General features: G+C 33.3%; 4 protein-coding genes across 7 annotated transcripts; 1 reads left to right on the top strand and 3 right to left on the bottom strand.

Annotated features, from left to right (window-relative positions):
- LOC128986487 (peptidoglycan-recognition protein LF-like) lies at positions 1 to 7,989 on the bottom strand. Of its 3 annotated transcripts, none has more exons than XM_054406887.1 (4): positions 7,868 to 7,989; positions 6,621 to 6,863; positions 4,595 to 4,722; positions 1 to 200 (listed from the first exon to the last, which is right to left on the bottom strand). In XM_054406887.1, exons 2-4 carry the CDS (start codon positions 6,851 to 6,853, stop codon positions 52 to 54), a joined length of 510 nt encoding a protein of 169 aa, XP_054262862.1. In that variant the 5' UTR covers positions 6,854 to 6,863; positions 7,868 to 7,989; the 3' UTR covers positions 1 to 51. The 3 variants fall into 3 exon arrangements, with proteins under 3 accessions (XP_054262862.1, XP_054262863.1, XP_054262861.1); XM_054406888.1 differs by lacking the exon at positions 1 to 200 and adding an exon at positions 1,918 to 2,086; XM_054406886.1 differs by lacking the exon at positions 1 to 200 and adding an exon at positions 3,651 to 3,857.
- A 1,392-nt stretch (positions 7,990 to 9,381) lies between these two features.
- LOC128984916 (peptidoglycan recognition protein 1-like) lies at positions 9,382 to 14,361 on the bottom strand. Its single transcript, XM_054404285.1, has 5 exons — positions 14,267 to 14,361; positions 13,351 to 13,522; positions 12,090 to 12,200; positions 10,353 to 10,480; positions 9,382 to 9,512 (listed from the first exon to the last, which is right to left on the bottom strand). Exons 2-5 carry the CDS (start codon positions 13,482 to 13,484, stop codon positions 9,382 to 9,384), a joined length of 504 nt encoding a protein of 167 aa, XP_054260260.1. The 5' UTR covers positions 13,485 to 13,522; positions 14,267 to 14,361.
- Positions 14,362 to 14,585: 224 nt separating this feature from the next.
- Positions 14,586 to 17,493, top strand: LOC128986488 (peptidoglycan recognition protein 1-like). Of its 2 annotated transcripts, none has more exons than XM_054406889.1 (4): positions 14,586 to 14,680; positions 15,554 to 15,783; positions 16,443 to 16,573; positions 17,324 to 17,493. In XM_054406889.1, the coding sequence occupies exons 1-4, from the start codon at positions 14,678 to 14,680 to the stop codon at positions 17,467 to 17,469; spliced, it is 510 nt and encodes a 169-aa protein (XP_054262864.1). In that variant the 5' UTR covers positions 14,586 to 14,677; the 3' UTR covers positions 17,470 to 17,493. The 2 variants fall into 2 exon arrangements, with proteins under 2 accessions (XP_054262864.1, XP_054262865.1); XM_054406890.1 differs by having other exon boundaries at positions 16,997 to 17,493.
- A 2,473-nt stretch (positions 17,494 to 19,966) lies between these two features.
- Positions 19,967 to 23,947, bottom strand: LOC128987918 (peptidoglycan recognition protein 1-like). The gene is made up of 4 exons (XM_054409011.1): positions 23,336 to 23,947; positions 21,810 to 22,061; positions 20,519 to 20,646; positions 19,967 to 20,106 (listed from the first exon to the last, which is right to left on the bottom strand). Exons 2-4 carry the CDS (start codon positions 22,058 to 22,060, stop codon positions 19,967 to 19,969), a joined length of 519 nt encoding a protein of 172 aa, XP_054264986.1. The 5' UTR covers position 22,061; positions 23,336 to 23,947.
- Between the last annotated feature and the right edge of the window lie 216 nt (positions 23,948 to 24,163).

The following is a 24,163-nucleotide window of genomic DNA, read 5'->3' as shown; positions in this document are numbered from 1 at the left end:
TTCAGTTTGTAATAACTATTATTTAGGTTCGAGTTTTCTCTCCAAAATAGCTCAAAGCGGAGCCCCGAGTGGGTTTACTGTTCTGAGAGCCTCTTCTTTGTAAGGGATGATTTCAAAACAAGGGCTGATCATCTGATGCATTAGAGCTTGTCTTAGTAAGTCAAGACCTGCTTTTAGCATTTCTACTGAAGGAGGGAAAGCTGCAAAATGTAAAATATTGTTATTTTAGAAATATTGCATACAATTTCCAGCACGATTAGAGGAAAAACAAACTGTTAAGTTTTCAGGATCTTGAATCTGATCCAATGTGATAAAGTACCTTTTATAAGATTAGTACACAAAAATGCCCAAAGCTAGAAATTCTCAAGAGAAAAACCTCACGGAGATCTGTATAGTAGTAAAAAAAGAAACAAAAACATCTTTTTAAATTTTTTTCATACATTATCTTAGAGTAGTTTTCATGGAGGATGATCTGTAACGATGTACAGGGTTGAATAAATCCTGTTGATAAAATAAAACTTTATATTTTCTATGCCTTAGCTTGGTTTATGATGATATGAATGGTTTAAATTCACCTCTGTAGGTAAAATAGCTTTGACATTAACATGGGAGTTTCTTAACCCTTTGAGCCCCAAAGGCAAATGTATAGTTTCCAAGTCTTAGGATTATCTTTGTGAACAAAAGTCAACAAAAAACAGCTGAATTATGTCCCTAAAATGTGTAATCAAGGAGTGAAAATTTGGAACTACAATTCCAATATTTGGGTTTGTTTATCATTGTGTTAGTTGAGTTTGCGTGTTGGTTTTGTTATTGTGTGAGACAGTTATGTCTAATTAATAAATAGCAGAGTAGTTTAAGGTGTTTTCCCCAATGTGACATCATTGATTGAGGGTTTGGTCAGATCCAGTGTACATGTTAGGAGTTCACCTATCATTATCATTTGAAATGCGGATGCCCAAATCTTGGTAGTCAAGATCCACCTAGAATAAACGGGGGACAGCTAGAGTGGAAGTTAACAGGGACAGCTAGAGTGAAAGTTAACAAGGGACAGCTAGAGTTGAAGTAAACAGAGGACAGCTAGAGTGAAAGTTAACAAGGGACAGCTAGAGTTGAAGTAAACAGAGGACAGCTAGAGTGAAAGTTAACAAGGGACAGCTAGAGTTGAAGTAAACAGAGGACAGCTAGAGTGAAAGTTAACGGGGGACAGCTAGAGTTGAAGTAAACGGGGGACAGCTTGAGTTGAAGTTAATGGGGGACAGTTAGAGTGAAAGTTAACGGGGACAGCTAGAGTTGAAGTTAACGGGGGACAGCTAGAGTGAAAGTTAATGGAGGAAAGCTAGAGTTGAAGTAAACGGGAGACCGCTAGAGTGAAAGTTAACGGGGGACAGATAGAGTCGAATTTAACAGGAGACAGCTAGAGTGAAAGTTAATAGGAGATAGCTATAGTTGAATTCAATGAGGGACAGCTAGAGTCAAAGTTAACGGGAGACAGCTAGAGTCGAAGTTAACGGAGGAACGCTAGAGTTGAAGTAAATGGGGGACAGCTAAAGTTGAAGTTAATGGGAGATAGCTATAGTTGAAGTAAACGGGGGACAGCTGGAGTTGAAGTTAATGGGGTCAGGGACAGCTAATGAAGTTAACGGGATGTATAATTTCCTTGACTTGAAATCTGACATTCTGTTCTTACTCTTACTGTATTCACCAAAAATGTGTTTGACCAGAATTTGTACTTCATTATTCAATGGGTGTACTGATTGTTCAATTCAATGACCAAAGAAAGATGAGAAAAAAATTAAAAAAATACTAAATCAATTAATAGATTTCAAATTACCTTGGGGCTCAAAGGATTAAAGAAAAAGTTTAAATATTTTAGAAAATTTTATTAAGTTGTAAGAAATTCTAACATGAAAAACAATATTAAGCACAACTGAATCCTCCTATAAAACACCACCATGGCTAATGTTTGGTTATTTTTTCCCCTCTCTAAAAGGTATAATGTCTAAACTAGGACTGAGTAGCTGAAGTTTAATTCCTTGCTTTACCATTTCAAGGGCAACCTTCACCATTTCAAATGTGGGGTGTTGATCTGAAACATCCCAGAGGAAATAAAACAAAATATTCCCAAATTTCACAATCAGAATTTATTATTCTTGTGATAGTTGATTTATTAATGAGATGTGTTAAGTACGGTAATCCAAAATATAAAAATATTTAGATATTGTTTCTGACCATCTGTAAATCTGTTTGTTCTAGGTGAACGTAAAATACTACTAAACTAATAGAGTTAAAATTTTACACAAAGGTAGATTGTAAATCAGGTAAGTAACACTTAGGGTCTATTTATGCCCTCGCTAATAATCCTCCATGCCTATGCCCTGTAGGGTAAATACAATTTTTTAGAACTCTTCCCTGGATAGTTAAATAATTTATTTAGATACAAATACCAGAAGTAGCATTTTTAGACATGTAAAGATTCTGAACACCAATTTTGAGTGTGCGAATGGTAGTTTTTAGTTTTAGTACTATACGTTATGACAATTCAACCTGTTACCTCAGCTTTGCTGAATTTTATAATGTAACATTATGTGAAAATGAAGGATTGACCATTGATTATTGTTTTAAGTACAAGGTGAAATTAATTCAAGGAAGTGCCCAAAATTAACGTTTAGTGTTTCAGTATATGTAATGTACTAACTAATCTACTAATACTAACTAATCACAATGCTAACTGGGTTGTGCCTACTTATTTTTACTTTTATTTTGCTGGCTTTGCAAAAAACATCGAAAAGAAAAATCAGTGCTCATGGTAAAATGGAAAACTCATTGATAGCAAGGGAAAGTAAATTAAGAGTATGAAAAAAGTGAGCTGATTGTTTTTACATTGCTCAAGTTTAGAGCTCCGTGATTGATAGTTATCCGATATCAACATTGTTTTTACCTCCAAATGGGATATTTTGTTAAACTTCAAAATTTTTTTTTATGTAAACCAACATCAGTGTTACCTTGCTAGGTCTTTAAATTAGTGGCGGTAGCAGAGGAGGGGAGGGAGGGTATTGGGGAGATGGATCACCCTGAAATATCAGTGTAATACAATTAGGGTAAGTAATAATTTTATACTTTGTTTGGTTTTTACAAAGTTAAAAAAATTTTGCAACTCAATAGAGTATTTTTAAGTTGAAATATGTGTACTGTATAAATCACTTTGACTTTACCAGGTAGGAGGCGGGATGCCCCACCATGTATAAAATCCTAAGTCCTCCTCTGGTCTTTATAGAAGAACAGTGAACATTATAGGTCCCCCACATAGTGTCCTTACACATAGTGGTGGCTGTTTTAAATGAGAATAAAATCATGCGCATTTGTAAAGGCATCTAGTTATTTGCTTGAAAGGATGTATCGATCCCCAATCTGTTATCCCACTCGTGTTCATTCAAATAATCTTTATCTTTGAATTCTTACATTAAAAACTAAATAATACACAAATTACTCAAGCCTTTTCATGTTTATTGTTGCCGTCAACAACACCTACATTTGTTGACACCGGCAACTAGCATTCATGATGAAGTTTTTATTGCTCATACTCTGAAAGTTCTTATCTAGAAGTTCATATAACTTGTCTATTAAAGTTAAGGTATTAAAACTAATTTATTGAGTTTTATTTATATTTAAAATTTATTCGGGTTTTTGTTCTGTGCTGTCTGGTAAACTTTGATTTTCTAATTGGTCGGATTGCTCCTCCGCCTGACCAGTAAAATTATAAGGAACAACTTCAAAGCAAGGGCTGATATGCTGATATTTCAGTCCTTGGGTTAGGCAGTTCAAACCTGCTTTCAGCATTTTCATGGGAGGGTTTTCGTCTGAAACAAAGTGATTTAATGTAAAAAAATGTTTGAATATTTCTTGTTGTACGTTTTTTTTTTAAGATAAAGTAGTACAAGGAATTGATCAGACTAGAAAGGTGAAACTGTTTTTGATAATAAGACTTAGAAGAGATTTTATAACAGTGAGGTGAATTTTAAATACAAATAAAACTCAATAAATATATCAGAAACCGTTGCAAAAGCCCTTATATCTAAAAAAACTTGTCCATAGTTAATTAGTTGTTAACAGATGTAACTGATACAGACGGTCCTGCTGATAAACAGGATAATATACCTACATAATAAGCTGGTAATAAATAAACAAATAAAAATAAACTATCAATCTGAAAACATACTTAATTATATAGTCATTAGATGGCAACTATTTAATCACACAATCATTGAGGATGATGTATGAATATAAAAACATATACAAATAGCATCAAAATTTATCTAACAATAAAAATGTAGTTAAATTCAAATTCAAAGCAAACTTGGAATTTTGATTGAAATTTAATGTACTGTTCAATTTGTTATAATTAATATTAATTGCCAAAGTTGATTATATTCAGGCAAAACTATGAATGTACTGATGGAAAATGGAGCACCATTTTGTTGTGTAATTCCTTTCCAGATCCATAACAAAATATTTGAAATTAGAGCAATCAGGACTAAGAACTTGTAGGGAAGCATTTTAAGAAAAAAAATTCAAACCATCATTAATTTCCTCTTACCCTTATAGTTTCCACAGTAAGCTATGTCAATACATTTGCCCTTCAAGTGGTCAAATTCCGGAGGTCTTTGAGCGTCTTTCTCCCACCCTCTACCCTCGTAGACCTTTCCATCTCCTCCGACCACAAAACTGAAACCAAACAAGCCAGCCAGATTAATAACTTTGCACCACGCAAAACAAAGTCAGAATGCAGAAAACAGTTTTTTTGTTGGTTCTCAAAAAGCCTAGAGCACTGTTCTTTAGATTGTGTTATATAATGTTTGTGAAGACGTGGCAATAGGCAGTATCCCTCCAGTAAAAATATTCTGATAAAAACTAGTGATGTTATGATCAATGAATATAACCTTCCTTCATCAACTTTAATGAGTTCACCATAGTGAAAATGGTGTTTTATTTCAAAACAAGATTATTAATTAATTACAAAATAATACAGTACCTAAGCAAAGAACACCCATAAGGATAACAATTGCAATTACTTTTTGAAGGCTTATTCAAGTCATAATCAAGTGTTTCTTATTCATTTAAAATTTGGTAGAAACTTCATTCCGTACTAAGAACTGAAAAAATACTTAAAAGTAGATAAAAGTTGAATGATGTTAAAAACATGACATTGGATGCAGGCAATATTGGAAAATCTAGCAGTGATACATATTGTATTCAGTGGCGGATTTAGGGGGGGGGGGGGCACAGGGGGCACGTGCCCCCCCCAAGAGCTGCGTATAAAAAAATAATATATTAAACTAGTTGAAAACCAAACAAAATAATGCAGTTGTTTTGCTATCTATTTTATTTGCCTATTTAATACTAAACTTAACTTCGAATAAATGTACATGAAATGCTTGGTAGCTTAATCAAAATAAAGTATAAACTATAATCAATAGTAATTGTGAAAATTATGTTAGTTTTCGCCGGCCGTCGCTCCTAAAGCTATAGTGATATGCTAGAAGTGTCTTTTCTCTTAAGTCAGTCAGTATGAGTGGCGTGGCCTTTGTGTTTGGCTGAGGTCAGAGAGCACAGAATAGAAATTCTAGAATTTTATTTCTAGAATTTCTATTCTGTGCTCTCTGTCTGAGGTGGTAGTGCTAGTATGTATTGTACTTTTGAAGTTATTTATATGTTTGTGTAAGAATGAAGCAGCAAATTGCAATAGATTTATATTAAAAATATGGCAGAAAATTTGGATTTGCGGTTTATTTCTAACTAACTTCTTGATTAACATTTTAGGTAATAGTGCTATCTTAGGAATATGGTAAAATAAAATAAACTTATTAGTTTTGTAGTATAAATTGATTGAATGGGGTTAGAAGCAGTGCCTGGACCACAGCAAATTGTTATTTTATTAAATTATTAATTAATTTACTTGATTGCGGGTGATGATAACGGTGTCTCCCTCCGTTTTCAAAGATATTCACGATTCCGCTAAGTTTGCGGGTGACAATGATGATGTCCATGTAACCGCATGAGATGTTCATGATTTCTCCATAATAACAGGAGATGTTTGCAATTTCAAGAAGTTTCACCTATAGAGCGGGGTACGCTCAGATTAATTTGGGTTAGAGCCGCAGTTACTCTAGATCCGGAACTGATTTGAAGATGTATTTTGCTATATTCCTATTAACTCCAATAATCCCAGTGCCTTTCAAGGATGCAACTTTTAGTTTTGATTCCAATCTTTGTGGCAATTACATTAGTCCCTTTTGAGACGGATAGAGTTCAACTAGCTTCATTTAGAAAATTTGACTCGACACAAAAAAGGTGACACAAAATGGTTTGCATCTATAAGCCCATGGACTCCAAGTATCTGAGGTTTAAAGCCTGTCAATTTAAGTGGCAGGAGAGATACATGAGCACGTGAACTCTTCCTCTACCTCCGTCGCTTTTGTTTTTTTGGGAGCCTTCCGTCATCCCTCCCTACACACCATCCTATCCACAAGATATATAAGCTGGCTGAAATCCCTCTCTAAAATAAAACATTCCTTTGAATATGCTTACTGAATATAACCTACGTATCCTTAAAGTATACTGACTTGTATCTAATGTCTGGCAGTCCCTTTTCCTCTGTGTCGTACTTCTGCAAGTCCTGCATAATTCGACTGCAGTGCTCCAGGGTTTTGCAGGTTTCCGTAGATGTGTATGTGTATCGGACGAAAGGCACGGGGGGTTCTACGGGGGGCAAGTCCCCTAGGGCTGGCTTCCCCTCCCACTCTGCCTTAGTGACCAGCGAGATGTACATTGCCGGATCATCGTGGAGAATCGGCATCTTGTCTCAGCTGAGGGTTCAGACGGTTTAAAAATGTTATTTAGTGTTTTTTAATTCTTTGATTTATACTTTTACCCCTATACATTATAGGTTACAATGGAGAAAGTAATGTTATTGTATTTTTTTTAAATTTTAGGTGTCCCTGAACCCAAAGAAGTGGTTTTTGAAGTGATGTCTGTGTTTCTGCGTGTACAAAGCTACAGACTAATTAATCCTGTGGTCTGAGTTTGATGAAATTCGCTCTTTGGATACTAATCCACAGTTTAGGTAATTTTTTTTGAAATTTTGATATTTATGGTGATTTTGCCATAAAACTCATACTACAATTGGGAAATGTGATTTTCACAAAAATAGCTCTAATTATTTTGGTTGAAATATAATAAATTACAGTCCTTTTAACCTTGAACTAAATGACACAACCCCCATCACTGTAATTTTTTTCATTTCAATGGTAATTGCAATTTTTGTAACCTCCCCCATAAAAACATAGTTACTTCCATAGTTTCAGATAACTTTCAACAATAAATATTTTGTTTCAATGTAAATTTTGCATTTAATAATAAGGTTGCATATTGTTTAAATGTCATAAATCAATATACAGTAAAAAAAAACGAATACACCATAATATACAATAATACATTTTTTTCGGCAATTTTCCCTTTAATCAATTCTTTCTAAGGGTTTTAACATGATTCCTAAAACGTAGACTTGTGCAATGAAGTATGACAAACACACACATAATTTAACTCAATTAATTAAAAATGTTGAGTCATTTATATCTTTTTAATTTGAATACAATTTTATAAGTCTAAATATGATATCCCCTAGTAAGCTTTCAAAAAATGTATTTCTCCTTGGATTAAAAATAGCTATCCAATTCATAACATCAAAATTACATAGAAAAAATATTTAATGTTTTTTTCAATCAAAGCTCCTTTTAAAGTCTCACAGTTAATAGTTTACAAAAATAAATATATGTACAATTTTGTGTTTATTTATATTTATTATACTTACTAAGAAAATAGCTCCACTAAGTTGAGAACAGAACACAAGCTTACAAATCTTATATCACATTTTTGCCATCTATTCCAAATATTTTAAAGATAACATGGCTGAAAAACTCGTTTTATATTCAATATTGAATAACACATTTTGACATAGATTATTTCTATGATATCACTTTTTACATCTTCTCTTCATTACAGCTAATTTTACTAGATAAAGCACTGATTTATTTAACAGTTATAGCTTTGAATATTGATACAACCAGACATTCCATCCATATTTAAAATTTGTCGCCAGTTTTAAAATCAAATCGTAGGTGATGTGAGCCATTGACAGATTCCGCTTATCTAAATTACTGATTTTTGTCCTATGACGTACACACTAACTTTTTACTTAGCCAAACTATTAAAATAACTTATTGTGAGCTAGAGCAACTCTCATAACTCATTAACTTGGTCAGAAACTATTATTAAAGTTTAAAATATAATTTTATACACTAGTGCATTCATTGACTGGCCTTCAGAACTATGTTCTATATTAAAAAAAACATTTGTATCAGCTGGTCCATATGGATGGGATGTCTACTTCAGTACATAGCGTAGACTAACCAACACAAGAGACTTCTCATGACATTAAACATTTTGAAGCTCGTTTTTCGTGTCTAGTTCATGTACTGGTTCAGTGACACTGGGTGCTAGTGGTGACGAAATTTTGATTCTCTTTAGGGTTAATTTCTTGATTTGTGCTCTACTGTTTGATTATATAACTAGGAGACGAGTTATTGTTTATGATTAGATCGTATTATTTGGTTAAACAAGGTTTTAAATTACAAAAAAAAAAAAAACACAAAAAAAACTAGATACAAATTGTAAACTAAAACGCGATAGTTATTAGGTTAAATAAAAATAGTTATTTATTGGACAGGTATATTTAACAATGGAACATCCCTGTAAGGTATAATCTTGTAAGTTGAATATATATACTTCTTTTTTAATCCGTATCTTAGTAACTCAAATGCGGATCTGGTCTGTTCCCATGGGGGATGTCTTACTGAAACAAACATTTATTTTTACTAAAAGAACTCAACAATTTTTGATTTGGTAATTACGTGTACAGGATCAAGTGCTGTCTGCAAATTAAGGCCTCCATCAACAGGGCATTTTTTATAAATGGACCCGGTGAGCCTAGGCTCAGGGGCGCTAGGAGGAGAAAAATTCCCCCACAATGTATAGGTGGAGAGGGGCGCAATAATCTCTCGGGCCCATACCAAATCACATGCAAACCACGGATCTGTTCATCAAGAAGCTACTTGAAATCTGAGATAGCCAAATTTTTTACTTCATCCGCTACTATTTTAGCCGATTCTAATTATGTTACAATTAGTGTGGTGATTCTGAAAACAATCTGAGAAGAAATTGGCTCTCCCGCCAACTATGAAATGGAAACCCTTCGGAGACCTCAATTAATGGACTACCCTCGCATGAAATATCGGAGAGGGGATGAAATGAAACGTTTCTATAAAATTATATTTTATTGTCATCTTTATCTTGTGTAAAAGGTATAGGCATGTAAGTTCGATAAATGAGCTTTTTCTCAACTCCCAGAGCTACTAAGTTAAGGGCGGAGACTATCAAATCCACCGGAGGCATTCTTACTGTAACATAAAGTTAAGTAAAATTTAAAGATATGCATCTCATTCTTATTTAGAGGAATTTTGGATTTTATTCCCTGCCATGCTTTTCAAAAGGGAGCTTGTCATTACAAGACAAATAAAAACAAATTAACACTTGCATAACGATCTTTTTATTTTTGTCCTTCTCCCGCAATCACATAATCATCATTACCTGTAAGCGTGGCAAAATATTAAAAAAAATAAAATTTCAGTTTTTGTTTTTAAAATGTTTTTTACACAACGCTGTGGCACTCTTTCCTTGCGCCTCCAAGCTATGGTCTAGTTGTCTTGGTGGTAAATCTTGCACCGAACTGACCCAGCTCTCTTTGATTTCCGAGCTTTTAATAAATGGTCCTGGGTATTGAACTGGCTGATCTTAGTCATTAGCAAAGCTATCATATCAATCATTCACCACTAATCATTCACTCATCCCTTGATCTATCACCGTCTAAGAAATCCAACCAAATCCCAACAACCTCTGCTTAGCGATTAGCACCGGTACAATCACTTAACCAACCATTAGCTCGTGACATCTAAGCTGGCACTTGGCCTATCGCTACTAGAACCTATTTCAAAAACATTATGTCCCGTCATGCGGGTTGCATCAACTGTCCTCGCGACCCATATGAAGGCACTCAAGTACAATGCAAGGGGAGTCAACCCCGTGAGGCAATGGAAATGTTTGCAGTCCGGTCTTTTCCCTACCTCCACCCTCCTCCCGTCTACACTGCCCGCGCTAGGCCAAGTGCCAGCTTAGGTGTCACGAGCTGTACCTCTGTTTCTACTACATAAGTATTACTGTTCTACAATTTTAGTACTCACCCGAGTAATCGCCAATATAAGCTATATCAAGACATTTTCCCTTGAGAGCATCGTATTTGGCTGGTCTGTGGGCATCAAGCTTCCACCCTCGTCCCTCGTATACAGTGCCAGTTGCTCCTATCAGAAAGCTGGATTGGCAACACGATAATCAATACTTTTAAACATAAAAACTTGTAGAATTGTAAAAACTAAAACCTAAATAATTTAATAAAGTGTGTACTCACTAAGAGAGATCTACAACTGCCCGCTGCCGCACCCTGTCATATCGCATTATTTTGTGTCTAAATGTTCCGTGTCCCGTGTTATGTACTTTATGTTTAAATTATTTTGATATTTTTGACGTGAAGCTCCGACGATGTTGTAGTGCAATGAAACATGTCAGCTTTGAAGAACATTATTTGAAGTTAGACACAATTTTGGACTACTGACATTAGTAAAAGTCATAGTTATGTGTTTTCAATGTTTAACATAGGCCTACACATATCTGGTATCATAGTTTTGAGTTTTCAATGTGTAACCTACTTGTATCTGATATCATAGTTATATGTTTTCAACGTTTAACCTACTTGTATCTGATATCATAGTTATGTGTTTTCAATGTTTATCCTACTGGTATCTGATATCAGTTATGTGTTTTCAATGATTAACCTACTTGTACCGGTATTTGATATCATAGTTATGTGTTTTAAATGATTAACCTACTTGTATCTGATATCATAGTTATGTGTTTTCAACGTTTATCCTACTGGTATCTGATATCAGTTATGTGTTTTCAATGATTAACCTACTTGTACCGGTATTTGATATCATAGTTAGGCTATGTGTTTTAAATGATTAACCTACTTGTATCTGATATCATAGTTATGTGTTTTCATCGTTTATCCTACTGGTATCTGATATCGAGTTATGTGTTTTCAATGATTAACCTACTTGTACCGGTATTCGATATCATAGTTACGTTTTTTAAATGATTAACCTACTTGTATCTGATATCATAGTTATGTGTTTTCAATGATTAACCTACATGTATCTGATATCATAGTTATGTGTTTTCAATGATTTACCTACTGGTATCTGATATCATAGTTATGTGTTTTCAATGATTAACCTACATGTATCTGATATCATAGTTATGTGTTTTCAATGATTAACCTACTGGACTCTGATATCAGTTATGTGTTTTCAATGATTAACCAACTTGTACCGGTATTTGATATCATAGTTACGTTTTATGAATGATTAACCTACTTGTATCTGATATCATAGTTATGTGTTTTCAATGATTAACCTACAGGTATCTGATATCATAGTTATGTGTTTTCAATGATTTACCTACTTGTATCTGATATCATAGTTATATGTTTTTAAATGATTAACCTACTTGTATCTGATATCATAGTTATATGTTTTCAACGTTTAACCTACTGGTATCTGATATCATAGTTATATGTTTTCAACGTTTATCCTACTGGTATCTGATATCAGTTATGTGTTTTCAATGATTAACCTACTTGTACCGGTATTTGATATCATAGTTACGTTTTATAAATGATTAACCTACTTGTATCTGATATCATAGTTATGGGTTTTCAATGATTAACCTACATGTATCTGATATCATAGTTATGTGTTTTCAATGATTTACCTACTTGTATCTGATATCATAGTTATGTGTTTTCAATGATTAACCTACTTGTATCTGATATCATAGTTATATGTTTTCAACGTTTAACCTACTTGTATCTGATATCGGAGAGGCCTTGCTTCATATCTCGATGTTGTAGATCTTCCACAGCTTGCAGACATTGTTGGTCGCTGAGGCATTTGTCTGTTTCTGTACACAGATACCTGGAGGCAAAGTATTGAAATAAAGGTTAATTTCCATAGCCTACTAGAAAAGTAGCTTATATAATCATTTTAGCCTTTTAGGTAAGCTCTAGATCCACAGTTCTTTTAGCGAATTTCCCATTTAGGGAATAATTAACGAATTTCCCATATAGGGAATAAGCTATTACCGTAGGTCTCGTGTTAAGACCCGGGACCGATTTCTTTTTCATTTTAAGGTCCCCAGAGGCCAAAAACACCATCCGTACAAATTCATAATCTTCCCTGTAGCAGCAAACCTAAGTACTCACCAAACTTAATGTTGATTAAATAGGAAATAAATCTGACAATTTTTAGTGAATATTTTAGTAGAAATCCAGCCAGGTAAATGGAAATTCGCCTAGTCTGCAGGTTTGCTGCGTCGAGGGTATTTATGTTTATAGCCACCAGAAGCTTAAAACACTGTTTTAAATATATACGGTAGACCCTACCTGTTTCTTGAAGACACCATGAAAAAATAACTCTCTTAAAAATTCTAAGATGTTGATAAAATGTGGAGCAATTGTGTGTGAAGCAACGTCTAGTGTACCATAATTAGTATGCCAACAAACCAAACCAACAATATGGTTATTATACACAAAAATTGGTTTTTGGATTTTTGTACAAAAAACTAAAAAAATACAATTTTATCTTACTATGTTTTGTTTTGATTGGCTTAAGTAGATGATTAATTTAGTATACACTATTACTCTACTCCTATTTTATACTATTTGTTACAAATTTTTAATTGCAATGTGTTTGTTTGCTATTTCATATTTATAGATAGTAAACTAGGTAGATATATTTTTTTAAGGTAGACCTAGCCGGGAACTGTTTTACACATTACTTCAGGCTAGTCTCAGTGGGTTGCGGCATATAACATGGATAAAATACATTGGTGATTGGCAGGATTTGAACCCAAGACCTCGGGGACCGAAGCCCCGCCCTCTACCACTACACCAGCTCGCTCCTCCGTAGGAAATTAGGTAGGTATAATTAAGGAGGGTGGACTAATTATTAATATAGATTACTAAGCAATTTAGTGATGACATGACCATAAACATGTGATCACCAAATTTTAGCTAATTACTTGGATTTCTCCTGAATTTTTGCTAACACCTAATTATGAAATCACCTGATGTGTGTCAAAGGAAGTTTAAGCGGTCTAATCTTTTTCCGAGGCAATCTGGCATTCCACGAAAGTCTACTGTAGTAAGGAAGAATAAATTGGCAATCATCTGTTGATAAGTTTTCAGAAAGTGTAGTCATCAGCTGCTATGCTCTTCAGTTCTTGAATGGATTTTATGCTACATGGGCAAAACTTAATGATTAGGATGCATCTAGGTGTTAAAACTAATAACTCTACAAGCACAACTTTTTTAAAGTTATACTAAGGAATAGTAGGAAAATAACCCAAAAATAGGAACATAACCTAAAAATAAATAGAATTACTTGTTCTTACATCTTGATTTTCTGTCCATTTGATAGTACCTTTGTAATAGTACTTAATATTTCATAACAAGAATAGAAAGTGAGTCATTACATATTTGAGACCATGTTTGAAGTGCGAGATTTATCAACCACTAAATGGTCGAGAATATGTATAGACACACTTTCACCCGTGTTTTGAACGTTACTTTTTGCTACACTACAAAGACTAATTATTTTCTCAATTAAAACATTAGAAATTTCTTCATTTAGGAAAATGACAAAACTCATAGCATTTTTAGGATATGCCTTCAATTTAAGTTAATATTTAGTTGTACAGTTTTGGTTGTTGAAAATTGAAACAGTTGACAAAACAACAATAAATATTTGTTTATGTCTGCAAAATCCAAAAAGATAGTAAACATTACTTTTGCATAGTAAAAATGCTTTTGTTGTAGTAAACAATGTAATGATGAATTTTCACAGGTGATAAACATGTAAAGAAAACAGGCAATTTCACAGTAGTAGTAGTAGTGAAGCGAAAATATAATATACTTAAGTCATGATAAATATTACTGATTTGTCAATGTTGTCTGTAAAAGTTATACTTTAGAGTTATCTACTTACAAAATGCATATGTTTAGATGTCCTTTGTTATAATTAGCAACATAAGTAATTTTTTAAACCATCATAACTTTGACACTGTCTCACAATCATCTTTGTAATATGTTTATTCATCACAAAGACTTATCTTATATTTTTTCTAGTTTATCAGTGTTGTGGTTATCTTTATTTTACATTTAAACACCAGTTTCGTTGAAAAACAAATACAACATTTGAGCTCAAATTCTTCTATTGATGGGGATAAACCAACAATTTTTATTGTGATTGATATTGTCGATACACTTTTTTTGTTTTTATTTAGTGCTGTGTCTCATTTATGGTCTTTAAAATGATAACATTTATATTGAAACGTGGATTCCTACAATACTTGTTTTATTAAAATGATGTGATATTAATAATTTATCAATACAATGGTAAGTTGGTTATATTGCTGATTCCAGTCTCAGAATTAACAATTGTAAAATTTTGATAAAATTTGAAACTTATCACTCCAATAGAATTTCGTACTTGAGTAAACATTAATTGATTGTTACGGTAAAAAATACAAATAATATTTCTAAAGTATTGTGAAAAAGAGTTTAAGCCAGAGGTTTCCTTAAATTGTAGAAAGCACTTCCATATACTCAGGAAAAATGCATCTAAGCATTATAATCATACATTATTAACAAATGTTAACCAAATTGCATTAAATAAAAGAACACATTAAGAAAACTTGTCACCTATAGGCCTACACTTAATACATTCTACCTTTTTTATGCAAAGTATCCGTAAATTTCACATTCAATCCAATATGAGAATGAAATTATTGACAGGTTGGTTAGTTTTTGGGCAGTATAATGTATTAAATCTTTATAAACATTATTACATAAACTAAACACGTTACATGTAACATAACTTATTCTTCATTAATTTTGCCAAACCGTTAGCTTAGGTGGTTAATGCAGTAAGAATGACCATAAGAGGGTGGGGATTTAAATACCAGGGAAGAGTGAATAATAATTTTGTTCATTCAACAGTATAATAATTCCTTTGAAGTATCAAATACGACATCAAGAACAAACTTATATACTCACGCTCCTTTAATTTTTTCCTGTAGTATCTTTAAACCTTATTTATTGTTATAAATAGGACTACTAAACATCGTCTCTTAAATATTTTGAAAGGGGGTTAGAAACCTCCCCTCTAAGTTACACTATTATGGCTTGGATGAATAAAATTTTTGGCATTTAGCTAGCTTCTCTAATGCACACAGCTTGAAATTTTGTCTAACCCAATGTATATTCCAGGGGGCAGTAGAGAAGTTGGAGCTAGGGTTTGGTCAGTTTGTGTACCTAGTACCCAGGGACGGTTGGGGGGCTTTACCAGGGGACTTGACCCCCCTGAGGCCCCCCATCTCTCGGGTGCGCTTCACCTTCACTGGGTTGGCTGGGTGTAACAGTCCTGAGGAATGCCTGGTCAAGACAAAGGAGTTAGAGATGTTCTACAGGAACAAAGGACACCCTGACCTGCCTTACAAGTAAAGTTAATCTGTTATAGTTGCGTTAATTAAGAAACACTATAGGATTTGTTGTTGGATTGTTTTACTAGAGTATTTTTGTGTGCTGTTAGACAGGTCAGCTTGATTGCACTTAACATTTAAAACTCTTTTGTTTATGAGGGTTTTGGCTGCCGGGTTGTTATAAATATTCCTTTATCAACCATTGGACACAACGGTTGAAACTTGTTATTTTTAGAAGTTATCCTGCCTTCTTCTTCGTTCTACATTGTACCTCAGCAACAATATTTGGATCTTTTAATAATTCTTTCAGTTCCCAGCTATGCTTTAATCTCCATTGGTGTTGTAACTCTATACAACATAATAATAAAAGATAAATCAGATAAAAAGTGTATTATTTCATTTACAAAGAATAGAAACTACGGTACGGTAACATAAACAATAGCAAGCCAAAGAATAAAAATTATATGATCGGCTGGTAATTAAAATGCAGTCAATTAGAAATCTATAACAATTGTACATCCTCTAAAGTTGGCCCGTACACCTGACTGTCATTTTGAGGCAGCAAAAATTAAAAATTAATTTCCAATCAATATTACCATTTGAAAAACAATTCTTGACACACACCACCTATCTGATTTTAAACTAAGTATAAATGTAAGTTTGTCTGATCTATTCAGTTTTCTAGTGGGAGGTGATGGAAGAGTGTATGAAGGAGGCGGTTGGAACTACGACACGGAGAAAAAACCAAAACATATCTGGCTGAAGGGCAAAACAATAAGCATCGCCTACATGGGCAACTTCAGCAGAGGTATGGTGAACACTGAAAACTACATAGTATAAATTTATCTTTAAGTTTTTATGATCTACGGTAGATTCTTGTTTATTTGATGCTCGTTTTATCTGACTCTTCCTGTGGTCCCTGTGTACGATTTTTTTACATAAAATCACATGTTTTCTGTTCTGTGTAATCTGCTTTCGTTCAAGTTTTTACCACATTTCTAAGGAAAAAATTACTAACAATATGATAATAAATAGCCAATAACAAAGAATGAGCTCAGTAAACAGTTCAAATCTATGAACTAAGAAAATGTGACGGGGGAAAAATCTACATAGACTTAGATTTACAAGTTACAAGGGTAATAAACCTACGCCCTACCATTTTGAAGCCATTTGTTTACACTTGTACCAAATCATTTTGGCATTTCGTTAATCCAAAAATTTGTTTCAGCAGAAGACCCTCCATATTTGCAACTTCACGTTGCATTGGAATTTGTAAAATATGGATTAAAAATGAAATTTATTCATCCTCTATTTAGCCTTGAAGAGTTGGGAGCAGAATCTAGAGCTGGCACTTAAGATATAATGTTTTGTTAATAAAACAACTAAATGGAATTGTCTTATCATGAGACTTGTGCATAGCAAAAGTTTTATTTTAATGCTTTTAATTTATTTGTAGGTACAAATGTTAAGATAAAAACAAGAAAAATCCTCTTATTTTAGTCTATTTTAAACCTTTAAAAAATATACTTAGCAAATACTATTGTTTCTGTTTTGGTAGATTCACCTCCTTACGAACTGCTTTCCGTGGCAATGGACTTAATCAAATATGGGTTGAAAGTTAAAAAAATCAGGACTCTATGTAAACTTGTACCTTACTGGTCACCTATGATGAAACGAAAACCTGCCAAAACACATAAACAATAAATACCATTTCAATAATAAAAAAAATTATTAAATTATTATTAAATACAAACTTGGCAAAACGTATCGACAATAAACACAAACCTGGCAAAACAAATGGACAATTAACGCAAACCGGGCAAATACATGGACAATAAACACAAACCTGGCAAAACAGATGGACAATAAACTCAATCCTGGCAAATAAATGGACAATAAAACAAACTTGGCAAAACAGATGGACAATAAACGCAATCCCCGCAAAACAGATGGACAATAAACGCAAACCTGGCAAAACAGATGGACAATAAACACAATCCTGGCAAAACAGATAGACAATAAATGCAAACCCGGCAAAACAGATGGACAACAAACGCAATCCTGGCAAATACATGGGCAATAAACACAAACCTGGCAAAACAAATGGACAATTAAACAAACCGGGCAAATACATGGACAATAAACACAAACCTGGTAAAACGGAAGGACAATAAACACAATCCTGGCAGAACAGATGGACAATTAACGCAAATCTGGTAAAAAAACATGAACAATAAACGCAAACCTGGGTAAACAAGATTTTATTGATAATTAATTGTCTTTCATTGTAGAGAATTTGTGAGTTTATTATTGTACTAAAAATGTAAACAGACCATAATGAATTTATGCAAAATATACGTATACATTTGTGGTAGAAACGTGTTTCGTAACTTTTGACGTGTTGTAATTCTATGTACACAGCTTCATAACAATAAATATTATGATTTGTAATATCAATTGGAACTAATAAAGTTGGTTGATTTAGAAACAAAAAAATAATATAAAAGAAAATTGATGTATATTTATGTTACTTATGTAAGATAGCAGAGTGAAAATTTAAAAACGTACGTTTTCAGGAAAAGCACTTTGCAAATTTTTTTCCCCTTTTTCCAAAACTTTTATTATTTTTTTTATTTCATTAACATTTGAAGTTTCATAAAATGCCCATGGTAACGCAATATCTTTGGTAGTTTTTTTTTTAAAGAGCATCTTTATTGGAAAAACACAAAATCCTGTCACGACCATAACGGACCTTTAAATGAATATTAAAAATAGTTAATATTATTTTTATAACTATGTTTTGCTATAAACTAATTTACTTTTATGACCATTATACAATAAAAAGGTCACTGAGCTTTTGATATATTTGGTCTTTCTAGAAAAAAATAAAAAACTCAAAAAATTGAAAAAAGCCAATAAAATCTTTTTAAGTTTGTATAACTCTGAAAAAACTTACCTGAGACCCGAAAAATCGTTATGTTTGTATAGAAGTGTGCTTCTTTTGTGTATAAAACATTGAAATATCATGATATTTTAATTTTTGATATTTTTATGATAGAAATCATAAACGTGATGGTCAGGGACAAGCGGCACGGTCGTGAATTGTCTGGAATAATCTAAATCTTTTTAAACAATCCTTTTATAATACTGTTAGATATAATACAAATATGTGTTTAAATTGAACTAAACTGTTCGATTTACAATAATATTTAAGATATTTTCACGACCAAACACAGTATAATCCATAAGGCTGGATTGGTCGTGAAAAAACCTGCAATGGTCGTGAAACTTTGGTCGTGAAATTAGGTGTTATTTGGCTCTGTTCTGGCGGTAGCCCTGCACCTCATGTTCGAGGATACAAAGTGGACTTCTAGGTCAATCTAGCAATTGAAATATCTTGTAAACAAAAATTAACACCATGTCTACTTCATCGAATGACTACGTACGGTCATGGACACACCAAAATTTAAAAAAACACAATCTTTCCTTTATTAATCTTGTAGTTCCTCCTTTCAACTCGAAACGACCGGCACTACAATCCTGACGTACACCACGAACTAGTCTCTAAAACCAACTGACTCCATTGACGCCAGGCTTGCCACTGTCGTGCTCCAAAGTTAAAAATTTTTCCCAAATAGTCGTGACGCCAAATCGAGGGACAGACTTATTTTGTCATGGTAGTCAGTTTGCAATGACAATAAAATTATAATATGCTCCTTTTTTAAAAGTTTAATAACCATTGATGACATGAAAATATGGCTTTATATATTTCGGCATGAATAATTAGTCTAAAAACCGCGTGAAAGTTGGAAAATGTACCCTAGGGACACGTCATGGTCAAGAATTTCGAGACTTTAAAAATAAGAAAAAAATACCTAGAACCTATTTAAAACCAAATAAATGTGTGTAAAATGTTGCCCCCGCCCCAAAAAATATTAAAACACATAATAATAAACTACAAATCCAGTATCTACGAAGTAAAAGGCCAGGGACATGAAAACGTACGATTTAAATTTTCACTCAGCAACACCATTGACTACATTAATAGCAAAACTGTATTTTTAATTAATATCACAAAAAATCACATAAAACATTTTTATTGAGGAGTAAAGGTGTTTTAACTACAATGCAATGGTTACTTTTATTATTACAAACAAAGTCTATAACTTATTTAAATAAAATTACAATTAAATTATGCAGTTTATGTCGTACTCCCGGGCTGTGAAGTTTGCTTTTCTCTGTATGGAATGATTCTGAAGTTTGGTTTCAAGATACCTGTTAACACCCCATATTCTATCAGCTCCAATGCTAAATTCTGCATCAGCCAAGTTGGGTCGTCAACTAAAAAAACACAAAAAAACAAATAAAATAATGTATAAACAAAAACAAATATAATATTAGTAGTAGTTTTAAAGTTGCTTTGCAAGAGGTATGACAGCACAATAAACGTTTGTCTTTAGATTCTATGAAAATACAAGTCTAGTGTTACCACTGATGAACGTATTATTCATATAGTGTTCTAAATAGGGGTAAACATACATAGCTGTACTAATTATGGGACTTAATTGTTTTTAATCATCTTACTATATAAGTTTAAGTCTTGGCGTACGTATATATAAGCCGTGTTTTGATCATAATTTACAAAAAATGTAAAACATTACAATTTTTTTACAAATTATTTTCCAAAGAACGATTTGTAAGAAACATTTTGCAACAATGCAGATTGAATCATGAAGATAAATACAAAACTTACACTTGTAGTCTCCAATGAAGGCGATGTCGAGCATGTTTCCCTTTAGCCACTTGAGGTGTTCTGGAATGACAGGTTCTGTATACCAGCCTCTTCCTTGATAGACATAGCCCTCGCTGCTGATTGCAAAACTGGAACCACATTGTGAAAGTTTTTATAAATGTGATAAATCCTTAACCTGTTCTTTGCAAGGGCATGAGCATAAAATTATCACAAAGTACAGCTGGTATTGGGATAAATAGCAAAATTACAGTATGCTCAATAATTAATTGCATCATTATAGAATGAACTGACTGACTGAACTTGCCACACAGTTTTACTAAATATTCTATGCAATATTTGTCAACTACGTCTTGACAGTATCTGTTGTATAATTTTTATTCAAAAAGAAAATTGCTGAATGAGCCACTCAAAAAAAGTTTACTACAGAATAGAGCACTACGGCCGTTTCGGAGATAACTCCATCGTCGGGTGCGTAGTCATTATACACTAAACTGAACTTTTTACATTTTTAAATTTTTACGTGGTTTCTTCATTTTCATTTGCGTCAAAGTTTAATAAATAATACATGCAACACAAGACACGGACACGACAAAAAATGTAAATATATGATGACTACACACCTGACGATGGAGTTTTCTCCGAAATGGCTGAAGTGCTCAATTAACAGTATTGCGAAGACTGTAGATAGTTAGATACCTTTAGATACTTTAGAAGTTGGATATGACATAAAATATGCGATAGATCACAATATTTCATCCAAGTTTCATCTGGTTGAAAGTCGCTGATCCAATAGAAATCAGTATATTCATTTTGAATCCTTCCGGAATTGGTAATCAATTATAACACGTTACGTACCTTGACGTCCACAATTCCCAAGTCGAACTTCCGTTGACTAGTTTTGACTACTACGTAGTCATTTTCAAAATGGAACGTTAAAATATTTAATCCATTGAATTTCGTCAAATCTCCTTGACGTGTGCCGGCCGGCCAACTATGTTAAATGTCTACCATGTTCGTGTTGTGTTTGTGTTCAATGTATTTAAGAAGATTTGACGACATTCAATGAATGAAATATTTTAACGTTCCATTTTGAAAATCAAAACTAGTCAACGGAAGTTCGACTTAGGAATTGTGGACGTCAAGGTACGTAACCTTTTATAAGAAATCAGTAATTTATATAGGCAAGTTCTGGCAGTGTCTCAATTAAACTAGGTAGATTATTATACTAAAACTGGTGAGACTGTAACATGGGAACAGAATGTCTAGTTTTATCCTCAGAGGCTTTACTTACTTCCAAGGCAGGTCGCCCAGACCTTTGTCCTGGTAGCTTTTCTGCACATTCTGCATGATCTCAGCACAATCCAACAAACTGTGGCATTGTTTGCTGCCTGTATAGCTCAGCTTCACGTAAGGGATCGGCACCCAAAGGTCCCATTTCTTCTTTCCCCTTAGCGCCTTCCATTGAGCTCTCATCACCAACGGGATGTTCAACCCATATTTGCTTCCTATTTCCTTGGGCTGTATTATTTCTTCTTTGAGCATCCTGTTGCGGGATTAAGAGAATCATAATAATTAATGATTTATCAATTTCAGCGATGTACATTTGATGTGTCTTTTAAGCTGAGTATGAATACAGAATGGAGCAAGATAATATGTGTAGCTTTGTTAGAGACTAAGATTAGTTGTTGCATTACTGCCTGGGCCAAATATTTAAAACTTGATGATGAAAGACATTGGGGTCCTGTTTTAAGCTGGTAAGAAGCAGCTTTTTCAGGATCAAACCGGCAAAATCCTGATTAGGCTGTGAATTTGCTAGATGTAACAGATGCACTACGACTTGAAAGTGCTGCGTCCCAAGTTGATGGCAGAACGTAGCAGTATTTTCAATTGGTTTCCAAGACTGCACAAGATACGCTTAGTTTTGGTGGTGGTGTGCAGGTTGGAAATAAGAGATCATGTTAGCAGCTGCTTTATTGTTATGTGATTGTTTACATTATGGTATTGATATTTTGGTGAATCATAATAGTTTTGGTGAATCATAATCATTTTGCTGACTCATCATAATTTTGGTGAATCATAACCATTTTGGTGAACTCTGAAGAGTCTAAGCGATTATTCAAATTGTACAAAAGAAGTGAGGGCTTGTTCAAACTAATGATTAGATATTTAATCTCCTAGCTACCCACAAAATGTTGTATCCTGACACTTTATCAATAAGTCATCACCATCACCGTTAGGAAAGTTCACCTTAGTTATGGCTCGAAAAGGCAGGTCATGGTTAGCTCTCCATTTTGTCGAGCGTCTGTGTGGCAGCCAGCTCAAACTGACTACTCCGAGATCAGACATTCCAAGCCGCAGCAAAAAGTGTGAACGTATTAGTTACAGGGCCTTTTATTTGCAGTGTAGGAAACTGCATGGACGATTCTTTGTAAGAAAAATATCCTGCGACTTGGATACGCTTACATAGCGGATAGATTTGTTAGATTACGCATCTAATTAACCACAGCCTTACTAGGCAAGCACAAACAGCTTAGTAGAGGTGTTATTCATGCAGGGATACATTTTTGAACAACACTCTGGAACCTCTCCCATTGAAAAGAATATTTTTAAAGTTAAAAACTATTTTTATGTTATCGGAATGGAAAATGAGAAGGGATAGTATCAATAAAGCAGGACCTAACAGGGGAGTTATTTGAATGAAAAATTCTTCATCATGTTATCTTTATACTTCAAAATATATCAACATTATTGTTTATGATGACAAATAGGCTACTAAATTAACAAAATTAAATTAATTGATACAATAAAGACTGTTACCTTACAAAATATTGCAGTTACTACAGTTTTTTTAATAATTCCCATTCATGAAATTGATTTTGAGACAAATATAGAAGTTTTGTTTTGAACATAGCCCCTTGTACACACAAAGATATTGTGATACTCCTGTTTACATTTGAGAGTCAAAGTCACTAAATCGTTGTTCTTAGTAAAGAGTTATCTGAGTTTTAATTTGTTAAACAAACTATTACTGTTGATAAGATCAATTGCCTAAATTGTATTTTGGAAACGTGGGGTAAACACTTTGTGTTATTATGACCAGGCATTGAGAAGGCTGTGTATGCATGAGGATTAGAAATAGTTATATTTTCATAAATTTAGTAAAACAGTAGTTTTGGCAATATAGTAGTTACAAAACACGCACATTTATGATTCTTGTACATTCTTATATAAAAAAAAAACATTATTTGGCAATTATGCCCAACAGGTTGATATTTTGAGAGTATTTATTTTTGTCTTACTAACACATTGTTTAAAATAAAAAATTTAATCGGCCTTCTATGGAAATTATTGTAAGTGACTTGGTTTCCAATGTACTCTTAGAAAATTATAGAACCTTAAATTAACAGTACAACCATAATTACAAACCTTAATTACAATACTGGTACCTATGTAATTAAAACAAATATCACTACTTAATTCTAATTGATCCTGTTACACCGACTAATGCACCGATTGTAAAGTCTATAATAATCAGGAAGAGAGAGGTACTGTCAAAAATATCATGGTATTTCCTATAAATTAGGAACATTTTTAGATACTTTGGCCAATAAATCGTTTAAAAAAATTCAAGTTTTGGTCTGAAAT

The sequence above is a fragment of the Macrosteles quadrilineatus genome, unplaced genomic scaffold, assembly GCF_028750875.1.
Source record: "Macrosteles quadrilineatus isolate MER2022 unplaced genomic scaffold, UCM_ALF_1.0 Scaffold_2__2_contigs__length_208266976, whole genome shotgun sequence".
Taxonomy (NCBI): Eukaryota; Metazoa; Arthropoda; class Insecta; order Hemiptera; family Cicadellidae; genus Macrosteles; species Macrosteles quadrilineatus.
Note: the sequence above shows the minus strand (reverse complement) of the source record. Positions and strands in the feature narration are given on the sequence as shown.

What these genes read in the sequence shown, in the direction of transcription:
- LOC128986488 (XM_054406889.1), top strand. An exon ending in CACCCTGACCTGCCTTACAA is followed by an intron (nt 15,784 to 16,442) that starts GTAAAGTTAATC and finishes TGATCTATTCAG; the next exon opens with TTTTCTAGTGGGAGGTGATG. An exon ending in CATGGGCAACTTCAGCAGAG is followed by an intron (nt 16,574 to 17,323) that starts GTATGGTGAACA and finishes CTGTTTTGGTAG; the next exon opens with ATTCACCTCCTTACGAACTG.
- LOC128984916 (XM_054404285.1), bottom strand. Translation starts at nt 13,484, where the DNA reads ATGACTACACTTTCTGAAAACTTATCAACAGATGATTGCCAATTTATT. An exon ending in CTCTCCGATATCAGATACAA is followed by an intron (nt 10,481 to 12,089) that starts GTAGGTTAAACG and finishes TTGCCAATCCAG; the next exon opens with CTTTCTGATAGGAGCAACTG. An exon ending in TTATATTGGCGATTACTCGG is followed by an intron (nt 9,513 to 10,352) that starts GTGAGTACTAAA and finishes TTTATGTTACAG; the next exon opens with TAAGAATGCCTCCGGTGGAT.
- LOC128986487 (XM_054406886.1), bottom strand. Translation starts at nt 6,853, where the DNA reads ATGCCGATTCTCCACGATGATCCGGCAATGTACATCTCGCTGGTCACT. An exon ending in CTGCCAGACATTAGATACAA is followed by an intron (nt 4,723 to 6,620) that starts GTCAGTATACTT and finishes GTTTGGTTTCAG; the next exon opens with TTTTGTGGTCGGAGGAGATG. An exon ending in TTACTGTGGAAACTATAAGG is followed by an intron (nt 3,858 to 4,594) that starts GTAAGAGGAAAT and finishes ACTTTGTTTCAG; the next exon opens with ACGAAAACCCTCCCATGAAA.
- LOC128987918 (XM_054409011.1), bottom strand. Translation starts at nt 22,060, where the DNA reads ATGCTCAAAGAAGAAATAATACAGCCCAAGGAAATAGGAAGCAAATAT. An exon ending in CTGGGCGACCTGCCTTGGAA is followed by an intron (nt 20,647 to 21,809) that starts GTAAGTAAAGCC and finishes ATGTGGTTCCAG; the next exon opens with TTTTGCAATCAGCAGCGAGG. An exon ending in CTTCATTGGAGACTACAAGT is followed by an intron (nt 20,107 to 20,518) that starts GTAAGTTTTGTA and finishes GTGTTTTTTTAG; the next exon opens with TTGACGACCCAACTTGGCTG.